The 21,260-nt window shown below is 39.6% G+C and overlaps 1 protein-coding gene across 4 annotated transcripts in view; it reads left to right on the forward strand.

Moving 5' to 3' along the window:
* The window catches only part of ELF1 (E74 like ETS transcription factor 1), an 82,226-nt gene that overhangs the window by 47,288 nt on the left and 13,678 nt on the right, over positions 1-21,260 (forward strand). For 3 of the 4 annotated variants that reach the window (XM_061629935.1, XM_061629938.1, XM_061629936.1), the window contains 6 exons: positions 9,503-9,674; positions 10,835-10,942; positions 11,880-12,041; positions 13,066-13,149; positions 14,516-14,708; positions 15,444-15,917. In XM_061629935.1, the coding sequence (XP_061485919.1) occupies positions 9,503-9,674; positions 10,835-10,942; positions 11,880-12,041; positions 13,066-13,149; positions 14,516-14,708; positions 15,444-15,917 (1,193 nt within the window). The remainder of the gene's footprint in view (positions 1-9,502; positions 9,675-10,834; positions 10,943-11,879; positions 12,042-13,065; positions 13,150-14,515; positions 14,709-15,443; positions 15,918-21,260) is intronic. The other variant, XM_061629939.1, reaches the window with a different exon arrangement.

A 21,260-nucleotide genomic window follows, 5' to 3' on the forward strand; every position in this document is an offset into this window, starting at 1 on the left:
AGGACAGAATATGGAGAAACCGATTTGTTCCCCATCGGAAAGGGTGTGAGACAGGGTGTATTTTATCACCCAATTTGTTTAATCTGTACACAGAACATATACGGAAAGCAGAATTGGACCAAGATGAAGGAGGTGTGAAAATTGGAGGGAGAAATATCAATAATTTAAGATATGCATACGATACCATACTACTAGCAGAAACCAGTAATGATTTGAAACGAATGCTGATGAAAGTTAAAGAGGAAAGCACAAAAGCAGGACTACAGCTGAACGTCAAAAAGACTAAAGTAATGACAACAGAAGATTTGTGTAACTTTACAGTTGACAATGAGGACATTGAACTTGTCAAGGATTATCAATATCTTGGCACAATCATTAACCAAAATGGAGACAATAGTCAAGAAATCAGAAGAAGGCTAGGACTGGGGAGGGCAGCTGTGAGAGAACTAGAAAAGGTCCTCAAATGTAAAGTCCACCCTTCCCAGTGGGACTGCTGCCTGGCAGTCGTGCCTCCTGCAGGACCAGGCCCCAGGTACCCAGCCAGCTGTGACTAATTTCCATCACCTGTCCCTCTTTGGAGGGATACATAAGCTGGCTGGCTGAGGTGGCCTGGGTTTTTGTCTTTTGTTTTGTTTTTGTTTTCTTTTGGGTGCCATTGGTTTTAGCTATGGGTGGGTTCGGTTTCGTTTTATATTGTAGTTCTTGGGTTTTTATGTAGTTTGTATGTTGTATTTTACTTTATCTTGTACGCCGCCTAGAGTGGCCGCTTGTGCGGCCAGATAGGCGGCCTAGAAATAAAATTTATTATTATTATTATTATTATTAAAGATGTATCACTGAACACTAAAGTCAGGATCATTCAGACCATGGTATTTCCGATCTCTATGTATGGATGTGAAAGTTGGACAGTGAAAAAAGCAGATAAGAGAAATATCAACGCATTTGAAATGTGGTGTTGGAGAAGAGCTTTGCGGATACCATGGACTGCAAAAAAGACAAATAATTGGGTGTTAGAACAAATGAAACCAGAACTATCACTAGAAGCTAAAATGATGAAACTGAGGTTATCATACTTTGGACACATAATGAGAAGACGTGATTCATTAGAAAAGACAATAATGCTTGGAAAAACAGAAGGAAGTAGAAAAAGAGGAAGCCCAAACAAGAGATGGATTGATTTTATAAAGGAAGCCACAGACCTGAACTTACAAGATCTGAACAGGGTGGTTCATGACAGATGCTCTTGGAGGTCACTGATTCATAGGGTCGCCATAAGTTGTAGTTGACTTGGAGGCACATAACAACAACAGCATACTTTGGACACATCATGAGAAGACATGATTCACTAGAAAAGACCATAATGCTGGGAAAAAGAGAAGGGAGTAGAAAAAGAGGAAGGCCAAACAAGAGATGGATTGATTCCATAAAGGAAGCCACAGACCTGAACCTACAAGATCTGAACAGGGTGGTTTATGACAGATGTTCTTGGAGGTCACTGATTCATAGGGTCGCCATAAGTCATAATCTACTTGAAGGCACATAACATCTGTTAAATGTCAATTGAAATAGAAATTTTAATCTGCAGCACTAGAATGTCACAGAATATATTAAGTCCATCTGGAAAATTGTTGACACTCTTAAGATGAAATCCGATATACACTTACCAGGGAGTATTGAACTGAATGGTGCTTACTTCTGAGTGGACGTATAGGAGTGTACTATTAACACTGTAGCTAACACTTGTAGATAATTGTAATATTGCAGATAATTCTTGACTTCTGTAAGAGAACAGATTTTTATAATAGCAGCAGGGACTGCTTAAAGAGAAAAAAAATCCGTGCAAAATGCAAATACATAGCTGTATTCTAAACATTTCTTCATATAGTAAATATGTTTTCTTTGTAACTTCTCCTTTAAGAAGGGAAATGTTTGCAAAAGCAGAAGAGGAAGTTGAAGTTGGCTAAGATAAAGCATATTTATATGTCCTGTATTTAGACTTTTCTGAATTTAGAACTGTATTCTAAAAGTCTCTCTTTATATGCTTATAGATGTAACAAATGGTCCATGCATTTTGGCAGGCACTGGTAACCAGACCTAGGCATCTCAGATACCCAGCACACCTGCAGAGCAAGCTTTTGCTCCTCTTTCTAGTTCTGTGCTCTGAGAGAGAGTTCCAGTTGCGCAATGTAGAGAAGAACAGTGACATCTGTGGGACACTAATATGACATCTTGATTGCTAATGGAGGATCACAACAATCTACAAAAGATGGCAGATTACTCCCAACATAATTAACTTTATAGTGTCTCTTTTTTTAATTTCTGTGATGTGTTGGAATGGTGTCTCAGCTAAATGGCTGAATTTCAAAAACATTTAAATTAGACAAATTGGGTGATACTGAACCATGTCATAAAGTAGTCCCATTGAAATTATCAACTTAAATTATCAAAATCAATTTATTTCAGTGGGTCAATTCTATGTTTAATGTTGGATGTCACCTATTACTTTTAATGCCATGTGATTGCAGTGAGGAATTGGTCTTGTGGTTTTCTGGGGTGTGGGGGTGGGAAGGACAGCCATGTAAAATCAAAACTACCAGCATTCTCATTAACTGTTCTGTGTTGCAAGATATCAGCAGTTTTGGAGCAAGCTAATTTCCCAACCTTCTCTGAGCAACCTGAGGGCTGTCTGAGACAATTTAATGAAGAATTAAACCCATCTTCACCCACAGAATGAGCATCATCCTGAGCAGAAATGGGAAAATAGTTGCTTACCTAATAATTGATTAGGTATTTCATTTTCCTAAAATATGTGTGTCTTGGTTTATTAAAACTATTTCAGTTACAAAACAAATGTTTGTTCAGACAAATAAAAAACCCAGCTTAAACTATAAAATTTATTTCTTCACGGAGCTCAGAAAGACTAAGTCCAAATGGCAGAGCAGGGATCTCCATGTTATTAAACAAACAATAGCAGAATTTTCCTCCAAGAATCTTCAGAGTGCAGACTGCTTATGTAGTTTGGTTCTTCAAGGGCTCAGGTGTCCAAAAGGCAAAAAAGAAACCTCTTAAGACAGCAACACAATAACTCCTTTTTTGTCAGATTTTTCTCATATGCATTTTATGTTCTTGCAATGAAAACAGTATTTGAGTGGCTGCATGAAACGTTGTCCAAGGAGGGTAATAACAATGGAGTTTCCAAAATACTGTTAGGGTTTGGGGATTGAGATAGATGATTTCTAGGAGTCCCCTTCCAGCCTCTGATTTGGAACCCTGCACCTGGAAGTGAGAAACCGGCTCTGCTGGCCAGATGAGTCCCCTTTGTTAGTTTAATAGAGTGGCCAGGTGAGTTAATGGGTCTGTCATGTGTCATTTTCGTGAACGAGCCAGGAAGATCCTATTGTCATTTAAACTCTTGAAAGCCCCCCCTTCCTGAGGCCAAGCAGAGGCTTGTGTTTTTAGTTGAGTCCGAGAAATGGCTGGGAACTGGAGGCAGGCAGAGAGGCTGGCTCTCTGTACCATGGCTTTAGGTTGCCTTCCATAAGCCTACTAGGAAATGCAAGATCTATTGGACTGCTGATGCTTTGAACTCCTCCATCCTAAACTCAGGTTGGAATGTGTGTAAATAAATAAACCATATTTTATAAAGACACCACAGTCTCTGCTGAACTTCTTTCCAAGGAAACTAAACCCTGGGTAAGCTCAGGGACCCCTGGAGATCTCTCACTGCTCAGAGATTGGGGTGGCACACAACAATACTTTAAAAAGATTTATTATCCAGTTCCCTCTGTTCCTTGTCTTATCTATGTTTTTTAAATATATTTTTAAAGATATAGTAGCAGAAAACTTGTTTGCTGCTTGGTTTGCAGGTGATCACTTAGTTTTGTGTGTTTGTTCATGTGCACATGCTGTTGTACAAATCCAAAGGAAAGCTTTTGTATAAGTTAAGTTTCTTTGTGCAATTTGAAAGAGAACTACAATGAAGGATGGATAAGGGTGGAAAACAAGCAAAACCTCTTTGCCAACCAGACAAACAAGGGAAAATCTTGTTGACAGACGTGGTCCAGTTGGCAAGGCATAATGTGATGTAAAGAGCTGTTGCACCTTTCATTTGAAGTTTTGAGAGAGAGCTAGGGTTGTATAGGGTTAGCGTATCAGATTACAGCTGGGGAGGCTGTAATCCAAATGGCCATGAAGCTCACTGGATGACCTTGTGAGGAGAAAATGGGGAAGAGGAAACTGTGCCACCTTGGGTACCTTAGAGGTAGGATGGGATAAAAATGTAATAAATGTGTGAGCTAGAAGAATAGACAGTGTGGGACAAGGGCTCTCAGCCAACACGCTGTGAGTAGGAACTGGAGAGAGTTGAATTGTAGATTCCTTTAGAAGAGTTCATGACTCTACTGAATTGCTTAACATCTGTTGTTTTCTGTGTCTGTTTTCTGTGGTTTTTTATCTGTTTAGGCATGACGATCCGACTGATACTAACCCGTTTCACTTCTTGTTTAAGGAGGCCTGCCTGCTGGAGGCTTGCTGGGTGCTGGCTTTTAAAATACTTCTAGCTATACTTTTTATTATAAAACCTGTGCTTTTATGGTTGCAAATGAATTGTGTGTGGGCCTTTCTAATGTTTCCCCTTACTGAACTGAAATACGGAAAAAGATAGGTGACTGGTGGGGGGGCACGAGAGCAAGTGACCTTACGTATAATGTGCAGCTTTAGCTGCAGAGGTTGAGATTTATATATTTGCCAGTGGTGACCCTCAAAACAAAAGCATGTTCTGTACACAGTTGAAATACCATAGTGCCGTGGTTCTGAAGCTTGTTTCTCCATGGAGCACTTAAAAATTGCTGAGGATCTTGTCAGACCATTTAATGTTTTTTCTGCCTGCTGTAGCAATCGTAATGTGCTGTGCTAGAGGGTGTATGATTTTTAATTGTATTTTATTGCTTCCTTTATTTCTTACATATTGTGTTCCATAGAATTCAAATTGCAATACAATAAACTACAACATAAGAAATAAGAGGTGATAAAATACAATTAAAATCAATATGAATATTTAATATGATAGATGTGCTGTCTCCCATCTTCAACCACAAATCCACACACAAGCCACGGACCACCTCAGTCAAGCTTGACTGTAGATCACAGTTTGGGAAACGTTGTCATAGTGAAAATATACTTAAAATGGTTTGGCAAATCCAAAATGTGCTGCAGGTATGCATGCTTCTCTCAAATTTCATTCTCAATTCTTACCATCATTTCTGAATTGCTCAAAGTATAGTTTGTCATAATGCATGAATTGGGAAAATTATGATTAACACCAATTTCCAAAGTATCATTTGAAATGGGTTTGAAACCGTGTTTTGGAGTTTATCGCTAACCATAGTTTGTCCAGTGTAAATGTGGTGGAGGGAACTGGCATGGGGAAGATGAGAATATGCATGCCTGCAGCATATTTTTGATCTTTCAAGACACTTAGTATATATTTCACTAATGGAGGAGGAAACTGGCCACAAGAGGGGAGGAAAGAAAGGAGTGTGCAAGTCTGTGGCATGTTTGTCATTCCCCAGTGAAGGTTTGACTCAGTTCAGATAATTCTCCAATGTAGACAAATATTTTGTAGGATTATTTTTAAAAATACAATTATGAATTATGGGTGATCTTTCCCTGTACTGTTTTGCCCTTTATGTTTATAAAGAGATTGCTTGGATAGAATTATCCATGTATCAATTCTTCATAAACTGGCTTTTTTGCTTGTGGATAAATCACTGGGGATTCCAAGATCATTTGTATGTTGTTTGGCCTGGCAGCTGAAAATATTCATTAAAAAGCTGCATGATCAGCAATTGTAGGATCTGTATGTAGAAAGTTTGAATAAAGTGTGCCTCTCTTTGTACATGATAATCTTAAGATTTGTGTGGATGTATATTTTTATATGACTTTATGTTGTCGAGACCTATGACCAGTGTAATAAAAAAAACCCTACCTATATACATTGGGGTAGTAGTGCAGAATTTACCTTCCTGACTTCAGTCATTTACTAGAATCTCTGTGGTCCATGTAGTCAAATCTACAAAGCAAAAGTACTTACACAGGATCTCTTAATGGTTAAGGCATAATTGATCTCTGCAAAAGTCACCCTTAGTATGCACTTTTGCTTATGAATGTGCTCTGCTGGATGAGACCATGCTAGTCCAGTATTGTTCACTAGGTAATCCACCAGAAATTGTCCTCTCATCTATCAGTGGACTGACAGCTTCCTTCTACTCAGTCTTGCTGTACAGTGATTGTGTCTCTGTGTAGAAAGTGTCTTGTGGCCTTGAGAGAGAGTTTAATATGCGTATTATCTATTAAAAGTTTGGAAGAAAAAAGAATTTCCAGTGGTCTTGAGGATAAAAATAAATTCCTTATTACACCCAGATATTTCTAACATTCTGCAGTTTCTAACATTGTAAATCAGAGATGGGAAACCTTTAGCCCTCCAGATCTCGTTATCCAATTCCCATCAGCCCCAGTCAGCATGGCCAGCGGTCAGGGACTATGGGAGTTGTAGTTCAACAGTGTCTGGAGGGCTACAGGTTCTTCATACAGTGTAACAGAGCATTTTATTTTTGCATGGCTTGCATAATTTATTATTAATATAGCTTTCTCAGCTCCACACAGATTTTTTTTAAAAAGGCATAATAATTTTAATCTTGCTTAGGTCATTACTCCTCCTCCTTTGTCTTCCCGTAATATAAAGTGTGGGCTTTACTCTGAAAAGTGATGAAGTAAAATTAGCATGTATAAATCTATCTTAAGTGCTTTTCCTTCAGATTATTTGTTGTTATGTGCCTCCAAGTCGACTATGACTTATGGCGACCCTATGAATCAGTGACCTCCAAGAGCATCTGTCATGAACCACCCTGTTCAGATCTTGTAAGTTCAGGTCTGTGGCTTCCTTTATGAAATCAATCCATCTCTTGTTTGGGCTTCCTCTTTTTCTACTTCCTTCTGTTTTTCCAAGCATTATTATCTGTTCTAATGTATCATGTCTTCTCATTATGTGTCCAAAGTATGATAACCTCAGTTTCATAATTTCAGCTTCTAGTGATAGTTCTGGTTTCATTTGTTCTAACACACAATTATTTGTCTTTTTTGCAGTCCATGGTATCCGCAAAGCTCTTCTCCAACACCACATTTCAAATACATTGATTTTTCTCTTACCCGCTTTTTTCACTGTCCAACTTTCACATCCATACATAGAGATCGGAAATACCGTGGTCTGAATGATCCTGACTTTAGTGTTCAGTGATACATCTTTATATTTGAGGACCTTTTCTAGTTCTCTCACAGCTGCCCTCCCCAGTCCTAGCCTTCTTCTGATTTCTTGACTATTGTCTCCATTTTGGTTAATGATTGTGCCAAGGTATTGATAATCCTTGTCAAGTTCAGTGTCCTCATTGTCAACTGTAAAGTTGCATAAAAGTTCTGTTGTCATTACTTTAGTCTTTTTGACGTTCAGCTGTAGTCCTGCTTTTGTGCTTTCCTCTTTAACTTTCATCAGCATTCGTTTCAAATCATTACTGGTTTCTGCTAGTAGTATGGTATCGTATGCATATCTTAAATTATTGATATTTCTCCCTCCAATTTTCACACCTCCATCTTGGTCCAATTCTGCTTTCCGTATATGTTCTGTGTACAGATTAAACAAATTGGGTGATAAAATACACCCTGTCTCACACCCTTTCCGATGGGGAACAAATCGGCTTCTCCATATTCTGTCCTTACAGTAGTCTCTTGTGCAGAGTATAGGTTGTGCATCAGGACAATCAGATGCTGTGCCACCCCTATTTCTTTTAAAGTATTCCATAGTTTTTCATGATCTACACAGTCAAAGGCTTTGCTGTAGTCTATAAAGCACACGGTGATTTTCTTCTGAAATTTCTTAGCGTTTTTATAATGTGGTTGAAGCATTCAGGAAACCCTTGCAACAACACTATTACAGCATCTATATCTATTGATGTTTTTAATTACGTTTTTAATTATTGATACTTTTATTGATTTTATTATATTTGTATGTTGTATACCTCCTTGACATATTTTATGAAAGTGTGGATTAGAAATATTTTGATAAATAAACAGCATTGTACTATGTTCCATTTGGAACAGTTTTATATATTTTATAATTGTATATTTTCTTGTTGTAACCTGCCCTGGGAACTTGTGGTGAAATCTGATAAATAAATAAATATCCTCATAGGTACAGATTGAGGCTTAGAGTAAGAAAGAGTAGTTTGTTTAAAGGCACCTGGTAAGTTCATGGCTGAGGTGAGATACGAATGGAGATCTTTACAGATCTCATCTCACACTTTTAACCAATATGCTACATCAGCGCTCATAGAGTTGAAAAGGATCTAGACTAATAGTCTTCAACCATTTCAGATCTGGAATCCACTTTAGCCCATATATTTTGAGAACCCACTTCTAGACCAATAGATAAAATAAAAAACTGACAAATCACCAGGTCCAGATGGCAACCACCCAAGAGTTCTCAAAGAACTCACATTTGTAATTGTCAGTCTTCTAACAAAAATATGTAACCTCTCCCTAAGATCAGTCTCCATACATGAGGACTGGAAAGTGACCAATGTAACACCATTTTTTAAAAAGAGAATTGGGGCAGGGGGGATTCTGGAAATTAGAGACTGGTAAGCTTAAGATCAGTCCCAGGAAAACTGGTGGAAAGTATTGTTAAAGATAAAATAACCAAGTACGGTATATAGAAGAACAAGTCTTGCTGATGTAGAGTAAGCATGGCATATACAGTTCTTGTTGCCTCACCTCAAAAAGGTGATGGAACAACTCCTTTAGAAGGAAGGACTGCAGTATTGGGGGCCATTCCTGGCTACTACATGATGGCTATGCTATGCCTCCATGGTCAGAGGCAGTATGGTTCTGAACAAGTTCCTGGAAACCACAGGAGGAGAGAGTGCTCTTGCGCTAAGGTTCTGTTTGTGGGTTTCCCATAGCCATCTGGTTGGCCACTGTCAGAACAGGATGCTGGACTACATTGGCTATTGGCCTGATCCAGCGGGTTCTTCTTATATTCTTAATCTTTTACTTATATTCTTAATGTTTACCATATATTGGTATGGTAATAGTGTTCATGTTGTGACCCACCTTAGGTCACACTGTGACCCAGTAGTGAGTCTCGATTTACCAGATGCCCTTCAGAAGTTGTTGGATTGCAGTTCCATCAGCCCCAGCCAGCATGGCCAATGGTCAGAGATGATGAGCACACTTTATCTGTGCCAGAAAGCAGGATTCTAGTATGCATCAAGCTTCAACAAATGCGCTACAAGATATGCTTACAAAGCAATCTGTTGCTCCGGCTGACTCATGAAAGTGAGACAGACAACATGTTTCCTAGTTTGTGTTGTGAGTGACATTTTGTCTTGGTATTCCCACTATTCACTGATAAAGTGATATTTTGTTTTTGTCTTGCCTCTTCTTTTAACAGCTGGGTGATCCATCAATCTTTCCTGCTGTTATTGTGGAACATGTACCTAGTGCAGATCTCCTGAACAATTACTCTGGTTTATCATGTGTTGCTGAACCCAGTGACATGATAACAGAGAACTCACTGGATGTTGCAGAAGAAGAAATTATAGATGATGATATCACTCTTACAGGTTTGTGAGCATTTTTTGCATTGTCACTTAAGGGCACAGTGGCCCTTAAGAGATATGCCCTTGCATTTTGGGGGTGCTCTATCTTTGTTCCTCCTGTTGCTATGAGCTGCAGTTAAACCAGGAAGCCTCCAATTAACCATTCCTTGATGCGCTACTATTTATTTATTTATTATTGGATTTATACCCTGCTCTTCCTCCCAGCAGGCACCCAGGGCGGCAAACAAAAGCACTAAAAACACTTTAAACATCATAAATACAGACTTTAAAATACATTAAAACAAAACATCTTTAAAAACACTTTTTAAAAAGCTTTCAAGACTTTTTTTTAAAAAAGGTTAAAAACATTGATGTTTTGTTTTTTTTAAAAAAAAAGGTTTAAAAACATACTAAAAAGCAATTCCAACACAGACGAGACTGGGATAAGGTCTCAACTTAAAAGGCTTGTTGAAAGAGGAAGGTCTTCAATAGGTGCCGAAAAGATAGCAGAGATGGCGCCTGCCTAATATTTAAGGGGAGGGAATTCCACAGAGTAGGTGCCGCCACAGTCAAGGTCCATTTCCTATATTGTGCAGAACGAACCTCCTGATAAGATGGTATCTGAAGGAGGCCCTCACCTGCACAGTGCAGTGATCAACTGGGTATATAAGGGATAAGATGGTCTTTCAGGTATCCTGGTCCCAAGCTATATAGGTTTTGTATACCAAAACTAGAACCTTGAACTTGGCCCAGTAGCAAATGGGCAGCCAGTGTCCTGTCTTTGTTTCTGCTTCAATATCAGTTGAAATTTATTTAGGAAATTTATTTATTTAGAAATCTGGAGAACACTTCACTTGTGAATCTTTTTGGTGCTGTTTCCTGACATAACTAATAAATAAAGAACTTCCTCAGAAACATTGTATTTATGCAAAAGTATTAGGACTTGGATAAGTGGAAATTGAGAACAGCAAGAGAGAATTTGATTATTACAGGAATGGCTGGAAACAGATAATTCAACTACAGATTCATTGCCATGAATATTCTCTCTTCTTGAGATATGTCCCAGGATCCCATGTGTGACATGAAGCCAAAATCAAAGGATGTTTTCACGTTGTATCACATACTAGGATTTTTCTGAATGATCTCTCTTCTGTCTCTCCCTCCTTCCTCCCTCTTACTTGTAGTTGAAGCATCCTGTCATAATGAAGATGAAACAATGCAAACCATTGAAGCTGCTGAGGCCCTTCTTAATATGGATTCCCCTGGCCCAATGCTGGATGATAAGAGATCAAGTGAGTCTAATTCATGCTGTGTAAAAGCAAAAATATATAAAATACTATATGGCTATGTTGTATTTTGCAGGAAGCGAATACTGCAGGAGAGGGCATTTCAATTATCTAGTAAGTTCACTTGGTAGCTTTGCCATTCCACTGTAGGGCAGGCTGGGGAAGAAAATAAGGCGTATCGCACGCACACATACTAACAACCCATTCATTTGGTGTTAATCTCCTAATTTTAAGAAATGGAAACATTAGTGAAAAGCTTTTACTTTAAAGTAGTAGTATTCTTAGTATAACTTATCCCCTTTATTGGGGGGAAAAAGCATAGTGGAACCAAAGTTGCTTTTAAGTCTTTTTGGCCTCAGTGAGAGAGATTTAAACATGTGGCTAAGTTTCCAGTGACCATTGGTTGGATCATGCTCAAGTATTTAATGTTCATGCAAGTGTCATTCTCTTTCTGCATTCATATTATAACATAGAATGTCAAATTTATCACTGATATATTTTTTTAACCTTGGTACATTGTTTGCATCAGTCAATTTCATTAACTGCAGATTTGGGGAAGTTATTAGACCTGGCTCTTGTTAATTGACTTTTGGTTAAGTCAGTGCAAGGAAGAGAATGATACATTCTTTTTTTCATTCCACTTGTATCTTGTCCATCCTTCAGAGAGGGCAAGGCAGCACACATGGAGTTATCCAATATAATCTTAACAGCCCTGTAAGTAGTGATTAGTAAAGAGAAATAGTAACCTACACTAAGTAGCTTCAAATTAACACATGTATTGAGATATTGTAAAACTTATTTTCATATTTTATTGGTTGATCAGTTAAAAATATTGAAATTCTATAGACTCCTTAAAGAGTTTTGGCTTTTTTGTAACCTTGTTCCTAGAAACTTTCCCAGAACCATTGAAGTATTTAGTGACTTCTTTGTTGTTTTTCTGAAGCGCATATGTTTGAGGTGGAAGATGATGTTGACATAGGCCCTATTACTCATGTGTCAGTCACACTGGATGGGATCCCAGAGGTGGTGGAGGTTCATCAGATCCAAGATGCATTTGCTGAATCACCAAGCACTCTGGCACTTGAGCAGCCAAAAAAGAAAAAAGGTAAGGAAATGTGAGTGTGTGCAAAACACCCACCTACAAATGTAATTTCGTATAGGTGTGTGTATGTTTATAATATCCAATGATCAATTGGAAAAATAATCCAAAATGGTGTTGTGGCCCATCTGGAAAGAAGAATGTACACATCTTTTAGTGAAGTAAACGTATTCAGGGCTGCTCTGAATTAGTGTGTTCTAGAAGAGACATTTGATTATTTTCAGAGAAAGACACTATGAACTACACTGTATCAATACAGTACTTACCTGCTCTGATTCTAGGTTATTTTCAGAAGAGAAGCTGTAGGTCTGCATCATGTTCAGTTCACTTCAATTCTGCAAGGTTAAAAGGGTAATTTAAAATTTGGAGACCACTAGCCACATTAGCAGGGCCAGCGCCAAAGGGTGGCCAGGTCGGGCCCTGGCTGAGGGCCCCTGTAGCTTGAAGGGCCTCTCGTTAGGGTGGGAGAGTAGTGCTCCCCTGCTGCAGATTACAGGGAGGGAGCTACCGCAAGCACTGTGCGCGTAGGGCTGCCATCAACCAAGATGGCGGCGAAGGCTTCTTTAAAGGACTGATGCCTCTACCGCCATCTTGGTTGATGGCAGGCGTATGTGCACACATAGCATACAAATTCATTGTTTACATGAGATGTGAACCAGACACATCCTGATCCTTAGCCACGACAATAAAGCAGCCTTATTTGACATATGTGGAAAGCCCTTGCCTCTAAATGGGAAAAATATAAATTATCAGTATTTAACCATCAAAGGTTTATTGTTAAGTTTTGGATAAATTTTTGGTGATTGATACTTGAGATGCTATTCACTCAGCGAGGTAAGTACTCTAAAACTATTGACTCCATTGTTGTGCTTGGATCTTTTAAACTGCTGTACTCTTATCCAGCAATTTGGTTGTTATAAATTTGGCCAGGGTGGGTGGGGACAGAATCAGTATTCAGTGAATAAATTGACTGTCATGTCTATTTTATAGTTTCAATGTAAACGTTGGTACAACAGTGGTTTTCTTTCAGGGAAGAAACCCAAAGTTCAACGCCCAGAGTCTCCTACTCTAACTCCAAACATATCAGTGAAAAAGAAAAACAAAGATGGGAAGGGTAAGCATGGACAATGTGATCTCAGGGCTATAGATAGCGCAGAGTATGTGACATTCTGGGTAATGAAGGAGTCAAACAAAACAACTGATAATAAAAAGTTTGTCCTATTTCAGCATGGTTGCTTAATTCCGATCATGGGCCTGAGAGAAAATAAAAGGAAAAAGCTTCACACTCTTGATCTTCAAGGTCTCTTTTCCCTGCTGGTTAACCTTTCCTCCCCTGCAATTCCCATGATGATTGAGCCCATATTGCTATTAATTTTTTTATTTAGCTTAATAGCAGTATAATAGCAGTGTGGGGGGCAATTTCCATCAGAACTGTGGAGGGAAAGGGAAGGTTTCAAACTTTTGTGCTGCTCAGCTGACTTGAGAATAGGTAAGAATGGTAAAAAGGGAGCTGGACTTCAAAAAAAAAATCCTTTATCTGGACCTCCCTCTTCCTGCTGCTGTGCTGATTAGTGAGAGGGTATGGGCCACGTAAGATTAGGCAGTGGACCAGAAGCAGTCCAAGGGGTGCAGACTGCACACTTCTGAACAAGAGACAGGAAAAAGGCATGTTTCTTGAAGACTATGCATACTGACTGGAGAATGTTCATGTACAGTTAATTTACAGAATTCAATGAAGATATGCACATTCCCCAAGGCCTATTGGGGATTATGCATACTGGCCAGAGGATGTACAAAATTCAGCTTAAGGGTCGGAGAATGTGCAAAATTCAGCCAATATATGCACATTCCCTAAGGCTTGTTGGAGATTATATTGACAAGGAAATGTGCACAATTCCTGCTTCGTGGAAGGATTACATGCACATTCTCCATGATGCCTAGTGAATGTCCACAATAGCTTGTTGTTATGCACATTAACCGCTCAGTTTACATTCCCCTACACTCACACAGAGTGTGTGTGTGGGGGGGTGTATCTGTATTCTCCAGTGAGATAGTACTAGTCTAAATGCAGCATAGCAAAACTATTAAATTTTTGACAGGTGACTGTACTAGTGAGAGTCAGAGTGGATTCAGACATTAGAAACTGCATATAGAGACAGCTTAAAATGCTTCTACCTCTACACAAGTACTGTAATGATTGTAAGAGGCTTACCATATAGACTGGCATGATTACACAAAGAAGTCTCTACATAGTACCAGTGGCTGTCAGAAATGTGTGGCACTTGTGCGTAGACTCTGGACATGATTGGGCTTGATGATGAAGAATCTGCAAATGTTACAGCCCCTCATGTGCCCAGCCAGAGCCAAAAAAACAATAGTTGGTTTTACATTTTTTTGCCTTATGGCTCTGTGTAAAAATCAGGATTTTTGGATGTGGCATGTCTTTATTTCTGAATATTTTTTTCATTTATTTATTTTAGGAAACACAATTTATCTTTGGGAGTTTTTACTAGCACTGCTGCAGGACAAGGCTACTTGTCCTAAATACATTAAATGGACTCAAAGAGAGAAGGGCATTTTTAAGCTAGTAGATTCCAAGGCTGTGTCAAGGTTGTGGGGAAAGCACAAAAACAAACCTGATATGAATTATGAAACCATGGGCAGAGCTCTCAGGTATGTAAATTCAAGAAAATAGTATCAATTCAAAATGTATATCATTAGGCTGGAAGCATCCTAAGCTAAGACAATGTTAATAACTAGTATTTGTTAATATTATATGCAGTAGTACATAACCTCTTTAGGGGGGAAAGACTAAGCTCCCCGCCTCAACAACCAAATGAAGACAGGGCGTGCTGGCTGTCAAGAGGAACAAAACTAGAACACTGAGCGGGGGCACCAATTGTTAATTCCTTATGACCATTTCTTTATTTCATGGTCAGTTGAGGATAAGAAGTATGAATTTGAGGATGGGGAGTATTTAATACTACAATAGATATATGTATGGATGCAACAAGACTGGCTAGCATTTAAATAGGTCATGACTCACAGTCTTCTTCTCTTAGATGGATATCATCTGCTAAGTGAGTCATGACAAGCTCAGGTCCACAACTGCATTTTTGTTTATAGTGAGGCTTAATAAACCCACATGGGTCCTGTTCTGTACTTTGAGCAGTATAAGTTGCATAGACACCTTTTATCATAGGGAAAGTAATCTGTTAGGGAAAACTACTTAAATATTTATGGCTCAGCAATAATAGAAACCACAGTAAATGAATTCTGTTCATTATTCTAAAAAGCTGTGTTGCTGCAGTATTCTGTTATTAGTGTTAAACCAGTCTTTGAAGTATAGTTTTTTCCCTTTAGGTAATCCTTTGTGTAATCTTTGGTGTATTTTTCTACTTTGAACAGATATTATTACCAAAGAGGCATTCTGGCCAAAGTGGAGGGACAGCGTTTGGTGTATCAGTTTAAAGAAATGCCGAAAGACCTCATTTACATAGATGATGATGATCCAAGTTCGAGTACGGACTCCCCTGATTCATCTTTACACTCAGCACCTATTGCTAATAGAAACCAAATGGGTAGGTCCAAAGAATCATCAAACACAGGTCAAAGAGGAACATCTACTGCTGTTTTAAAGATTCCAGTCAGCTCAAAGTCTACCAGACTTAAGCATCCTATTGAAACTGTACAACAGCAGCAACTACCTAGCATGACATCAGAAGTGTTGAGGACGATACCGCCTAGTCAACCAGTACATCCAACTCAGCTTTATCGGACAGTTCATTTAATGCACCCAGTACAATCCATTCCAGATGGACACACAGCTGTAACCAGTAACATGATGGATGAGACACTGAATCCTTCCGTTCAAAACATAAGGTAAGAATATCAAAACAGGTCTAAGTTATAAGCAAAACAGAAATTTGGGGCTGCTGCTGACATTGAGCTTGAATTCCTGGTCCTGATCCTGACCTGGATCAGAAAACAAAACAAACAAACAAAACCTCTAGTTTGGCCTGGTTCACAAGACACACTAAGCCAGACTTTGGCTTAGTGACACAGCAGGAACAATTGGGCTCCCAGAGAGGAGCTCACAGTTACTTTGCTCCTGCCCAATCCTTTTTGCTGAGTTTGTCATTTGAACTGGAACTCATGGTTAAGCTCACTCCTCACTAACCATGAGCTATAATCAAGCCTCCATCGTACTGTCACATCCTGTTGCTGCCTCATCAGGGTTTGGATTGCTCTGCCATTCACACATGCAAAGCACCAGTGGATGTTTTAGTTATCAGGTAATGAACATGTATGTGTGAGCCAGCCCTTAGGCTTATCTTGACCTGCAATGAAAGCTGTGCATGCAAAGCTTTGTCAGTAAGTCACTGTTATGAAGTAATTTTTGGATCGTGATTAGGTAACATCCTAATTTTAAAAACAGATGTTTCTTTCACCTTAACATTACCTAGTTCAAAAATTTTCTTAGCACTTGAGTACAGTGTCTCATGACCCAGGGCTCATCCACACTGGAGCTTAATGTAGATTTGAACCTGCTTGTGTCTCTATTTTTTTTAAATGCGGAATCTACATGACATCATCCTTATCCAATTGGCAGCTTGCAGTTCATGCTAAATTCGGATTTTCCAGATCCGTAGTTAATCCAATAAGTGAAGAAAATACAATATAAAATTGTGCGTTACTTGACTGTGGATGCATTGAAGTGCATTGTATGGGTGGTTTTTGTTACCATTTTTGCCATCTGTTGCTATGGAAAGGATGCAGCCTACCCTTTCCCACTTGTTTGTAGTATTTTAATTTGGCACGTAACTGCTCTTGTTCAAAACAGCTTTATTGAAAATAAAAGTAAAATTTGCCTTCACAGGTAGAGGAGGCAAGAAAGGAAAAGGGGAGGAAAGGAAGGGGCAGCAGCAAGCAACTCCAAATCCTTGCCTGGCTTGAAGCAAAAAACATCTTATCAGTTTACTGCTCTTTTGTGTAAATCTGATATATTGGAAACCTATTTTTCCAAAAAATAAAACTTAAAAGCATGCACACTAAACAAAGACCTGTGTACATGCCGACAATGGACTTCAGGTTTCTGGAACTTATGGTGGGTGGGGAAGTACCAATTCAGGACAGGAGACAACAAATAGCTAACAATAAGAAGTCTGTGTATCAATCGAAATAAATGAACACAAAACAATCCAAAACTGTGTCTCAGTAGAGTTAAATAATCTATATGAAACCAGGAATATCAAACAGTCCAAATTGTTCATCAGTTCATCTATACGTCTGTAGAATTTATTCTATTTATCTGTAGAATTAATTTAATGAAAACACAATGTATTTTCGTTTCTGTACTTCAAGGTTTACCAGCTCGTTGCCCATGTGTGCCATGGAGCCCGTGAAGGCCTTTAGTGGTGCCCCCAGAATCTGAGCTTTTATTTTAAAAGTAACTCTTTAGCACTTCTAGAAAGAAGGTTATGAAGCAAAATGTGAAATGAGCCAGCCTGGTCTGGCAGCCTGCTCCTGCCCGTCACTGTTATTAGCCAGTGAGTGAAATAAGAAATGTGACTCATAAGCGAGTTGTTTGGGCATCAGGCAGTAGGAATCCTTCTGGTCCTAAAGAGCTGCTGTTTTGTCCTCTCTTTTAGTATACTTTTCCTGCTTTTGTCTTTTTTTCTAGTCCTTGGAATCTCCATAGTTTGCCCCTTTTTCTCTAGCAACTAGGATGCATCTTTCTGTTTTGAGTTCACCAGAGATAAGGTAGTGACTATAAATTATTTTCTGCAAATACTACTACACAATAAGTGTTGGTGAATGTTAAAGAATCCCCCTCCCCTGCAAAAGACAAATGTGAAAAATTTGCAACAAGGCTTAGGCATGTCTTCTGCTTTGCAGGAACTTAATTAAGACCAAGGACTCATTAAGACTTCACTGTATAATTAACTTACAGTACAGTACATGTCTACTCAGAAATAAGTCTTTGTGTTTAATGGGGCTTTCTTCCAGGTAAGTGAATACAGGATGGCAGCCTAGGCTTTGATGCAGAGTTCAGGGTTCACTCGCAGTTTGGTCAAGCTACTCGGTACGATTTGCCTCAGACACCAAAGCTCCTAGTCGTACTTTTGACTTTGGACAGTTTAGCTGCTTTTTAAAACCCACTTGTGTGACATTCTTTTTGTAAGACCTTTACACAGGGCAGCCTCTTAACCCAACACAGCCACCCTCTGATCTTCATCACCTAAGTATTGTTAACACACTAAGGATAGTTAGCTTTATATTCTGGCTTCAGCTGTTCACTTGCACCTCAGCTTTCTCTGCTCTTTGCCTTGCATCTCCCTCATTGACTTTCCCCACTCCACATTATTTCTTCCAACTGACCATTAACTGTCTGTTCTTCTCTGACTAGAACCTCCAGCCAATCAGAGTGTTATTTCCCAAACCAATCAAAATGACTTTACCTGATCCAGGCACCATCTATAAATATCACTCATGGGCAAAAAACCTTGTGGTTTAAGAATGTACCTATAGCCCACAGCTATTTCTATCAAACTTTAAAAAGCAGGGAAATTGGGCAGCTGTAGTGAATGCACCAGGAGAGCAGGAGACCTGAACTACTCTCTGAGATATCGTACTGCCCTACAAATTTGTCAAAATGCAAACACCATTTGGGTTAGTCTTTCACAGTCCAATCCACTTCCTGTGTAGCTTGGAAGAATTTGGTAACATGTGCCTCTGAGCATATGGAGGAAATGCAATGCAGAGGGGAGGACTGGGATGGGAGCAGGCAGGAGGGGGAGGGGTGCAGAAGGACATGATCATTTGCATGTTTATTGAATTTACTCCCGTGCAATCATGCTTAGGATAGGTAAAACTGACTAGGGGGAGGAAGGGAGGGCTGGAGTGGGCAGGGGAGGAGGAAGAAGGGAGAGGGGAAGGAGGGGGAAAGCAGGTCTGATCATTTGCATGTTTATTGAGTTCAATGGGATTTACTCCTAGGCAGTCTTGATTAGGATAGGAAAAACTGACCATGGGGGAGGAGGAGTGGGAAGGGGAAGGGGAAGGGGAAGGGACGTATTGGAGGGGGGCAAAGAAAGGGGGAGGGGAGGGCAGATTTATTTATTCTTTAATTTATTTATTGCACTTGTATACCGCCCCATAGCCGAGGCTCTCTGGGCGGTTTACAGCGATCAAAAACATTAAAACAAATATACAATTTAAAACACATATTTTAAAAACAATTTAAAACACAATTTTAAAATTTAAAACAATTTAAAACACATGCTAAAATGCCTGGGAGAAGAGAAAAATCTTGATCATTTCCATGCTTATTAGAGTTTAGTGGTATTCACTTCTGTGCAATCATGCTTAAGATAGGTAAAACTGACCATGGGGAGGAGGAGGGGATTGGAAGGAGATGGGGTTGGGGAGGGAGGGGCAAAGGAAGGGGGAAGGAAGGGGGAAGAGGGAGGGGATAGGAGGGAGGAGACGGGAGGGTGGGTTTGATAATTTGCATACTTTTTGAGTTCAGTGGGATTTATTTCTATGCAATCATGTTTGAAAATGAAAATGGACTGTCTTCAAGTCAATCCCCACCTATGGCGACCCTTTGAAAACGGTTTTCATGGTAAAAGGTATTCAGAGGTGGTTTCACCATTGCCTTCCTCTGAGACTGAGAGGCAGTGACCGGTCCAAGGTCACCCAGTCAGCTTCATGGCTGTGTGGGGATTCGAACCCTGCTCTCCCAGGTCATAGTCCAAAACTGACCCAGGGAAGAGGGAGGGAGGAGAGGAGGAGGGGGGAGATTGGGTGTGTGGGCACTGAGCAGAAGGGAAGCTCCTTTCCTTTCCAAAAGGAAAACATTGTAAACAGTATTATTCTTTTTCAGCTTTCCCCCCACCTTTTTATTCTACCGCAGGCACATGTAGCCTCCCACCAACATTTAAACCAAAGCCACATCCACACCAGGCCTTATTTCGCTTTGGACAGTCATGGCTTCTCTCAAAGAATCCTGGGAAGTGTAGTTAGTGAAGGGTGCTGAGAGTTGCTAGGAGAAGCCCTGTTCCCCTCAGAGACTTCAATCAGAGTGGCTGACTGTTAACCCAGTCTGGCCTGTGGAGCTCTCTCAGTGGAACAGGAGTTTCATCTCAGCACCCTTCATAAATTACAATTCCCAGGGTTCTCTGAGGGAAGCCATGACTGTTTCAAGTGAAATCAAAGTCTGGTGTGGGTGTGGCCCCCTGATTAGGCAAGCCCAGCAGCTGTGAGGCTTTTAGAACTCTGACAGTTGGTCCTTACTGAGCATGCCCGCCCTTATCATTGGCTTCCAGCCAAAATTTCTTAAATTAATTAAAAATCAGCCAGGCATTTTTTCAACTTTTAAACTGCAGTAGATGAAGGTCAGAGTATGGGGCAACGTCAGTATTAGGATTACAGGTACTCTGTGAACATGGCTGATGTTTAATGAATTTCAACAGATTATGAGAACTCTCAGAGAAAAAAGTCCAAAGGGCTCTGAGGTTTTTCTCTCTCTTTTTAGACTTTGAACTGTCTATTCTCTCTGACTGTTTTGTGTATCACCATGAAAATTGACAGGGTTGTTAAGCAAGCATTTCTGAGTTCAGGACTATAAATTTTGTAAGGTTTTGTTTTGAAATGAGTTTATAGGAAGCTTCGGAATGGCGGGGGGTATTTTCAATTTAACATTGCGGAATGTGAAAAATCCCTGCTGGCTATAGTATACAGCCACTCTCGTGGCTGTATAATGAAGGCAATTCTCTCCCTCCCCCCCCTTTCAGAACCTGCCACTAAGTAGCTACTGCTGAACAGGCTTGCAATGCAGAAATAGCACAAGGCTTTGAACTTTGACAGTTACACTCTGACATCAACAGAGATCTGTTTCAAAGCACAAAATATAAACAGGCAGACATATACAAAGCATTTCTTCACATCACCCAATAACCTATGCTGTCTGGGTGGCTCACAGAAAATGCAATAAAGTACTAAATATAATACAAATGATACAGTTACTATTCAAGGAGAAATAAGTACTACAATTAATAACATGCACATACAATAAAACACAAATGCTAAATAGAAAAGCCCAGAGTATAAAAAGATTGGCACCTGCTCCATAACTAGGATGCCACCACTGCAAAGGCCCTCTTCCTAGTAGTCATTCATCTCACTTCATTTGCCAGAGGCACTTGGAGCATGGCCTTCTCT

This window comes from Rhineura floridana, chromosome 5, assembly GCF_030035675.1.
Source record: "Rhineura floridana isolate rRhiFlo1 chromosome 5, rRhiFlo1.hap2, whole genome shotgun sequence".
Lineage (NCBI taxonomy): Eukaryota > Metazoa > Chordata > Lepidosauria > Squamata > Rhineuridae > Rhineura > Rhineura floridana.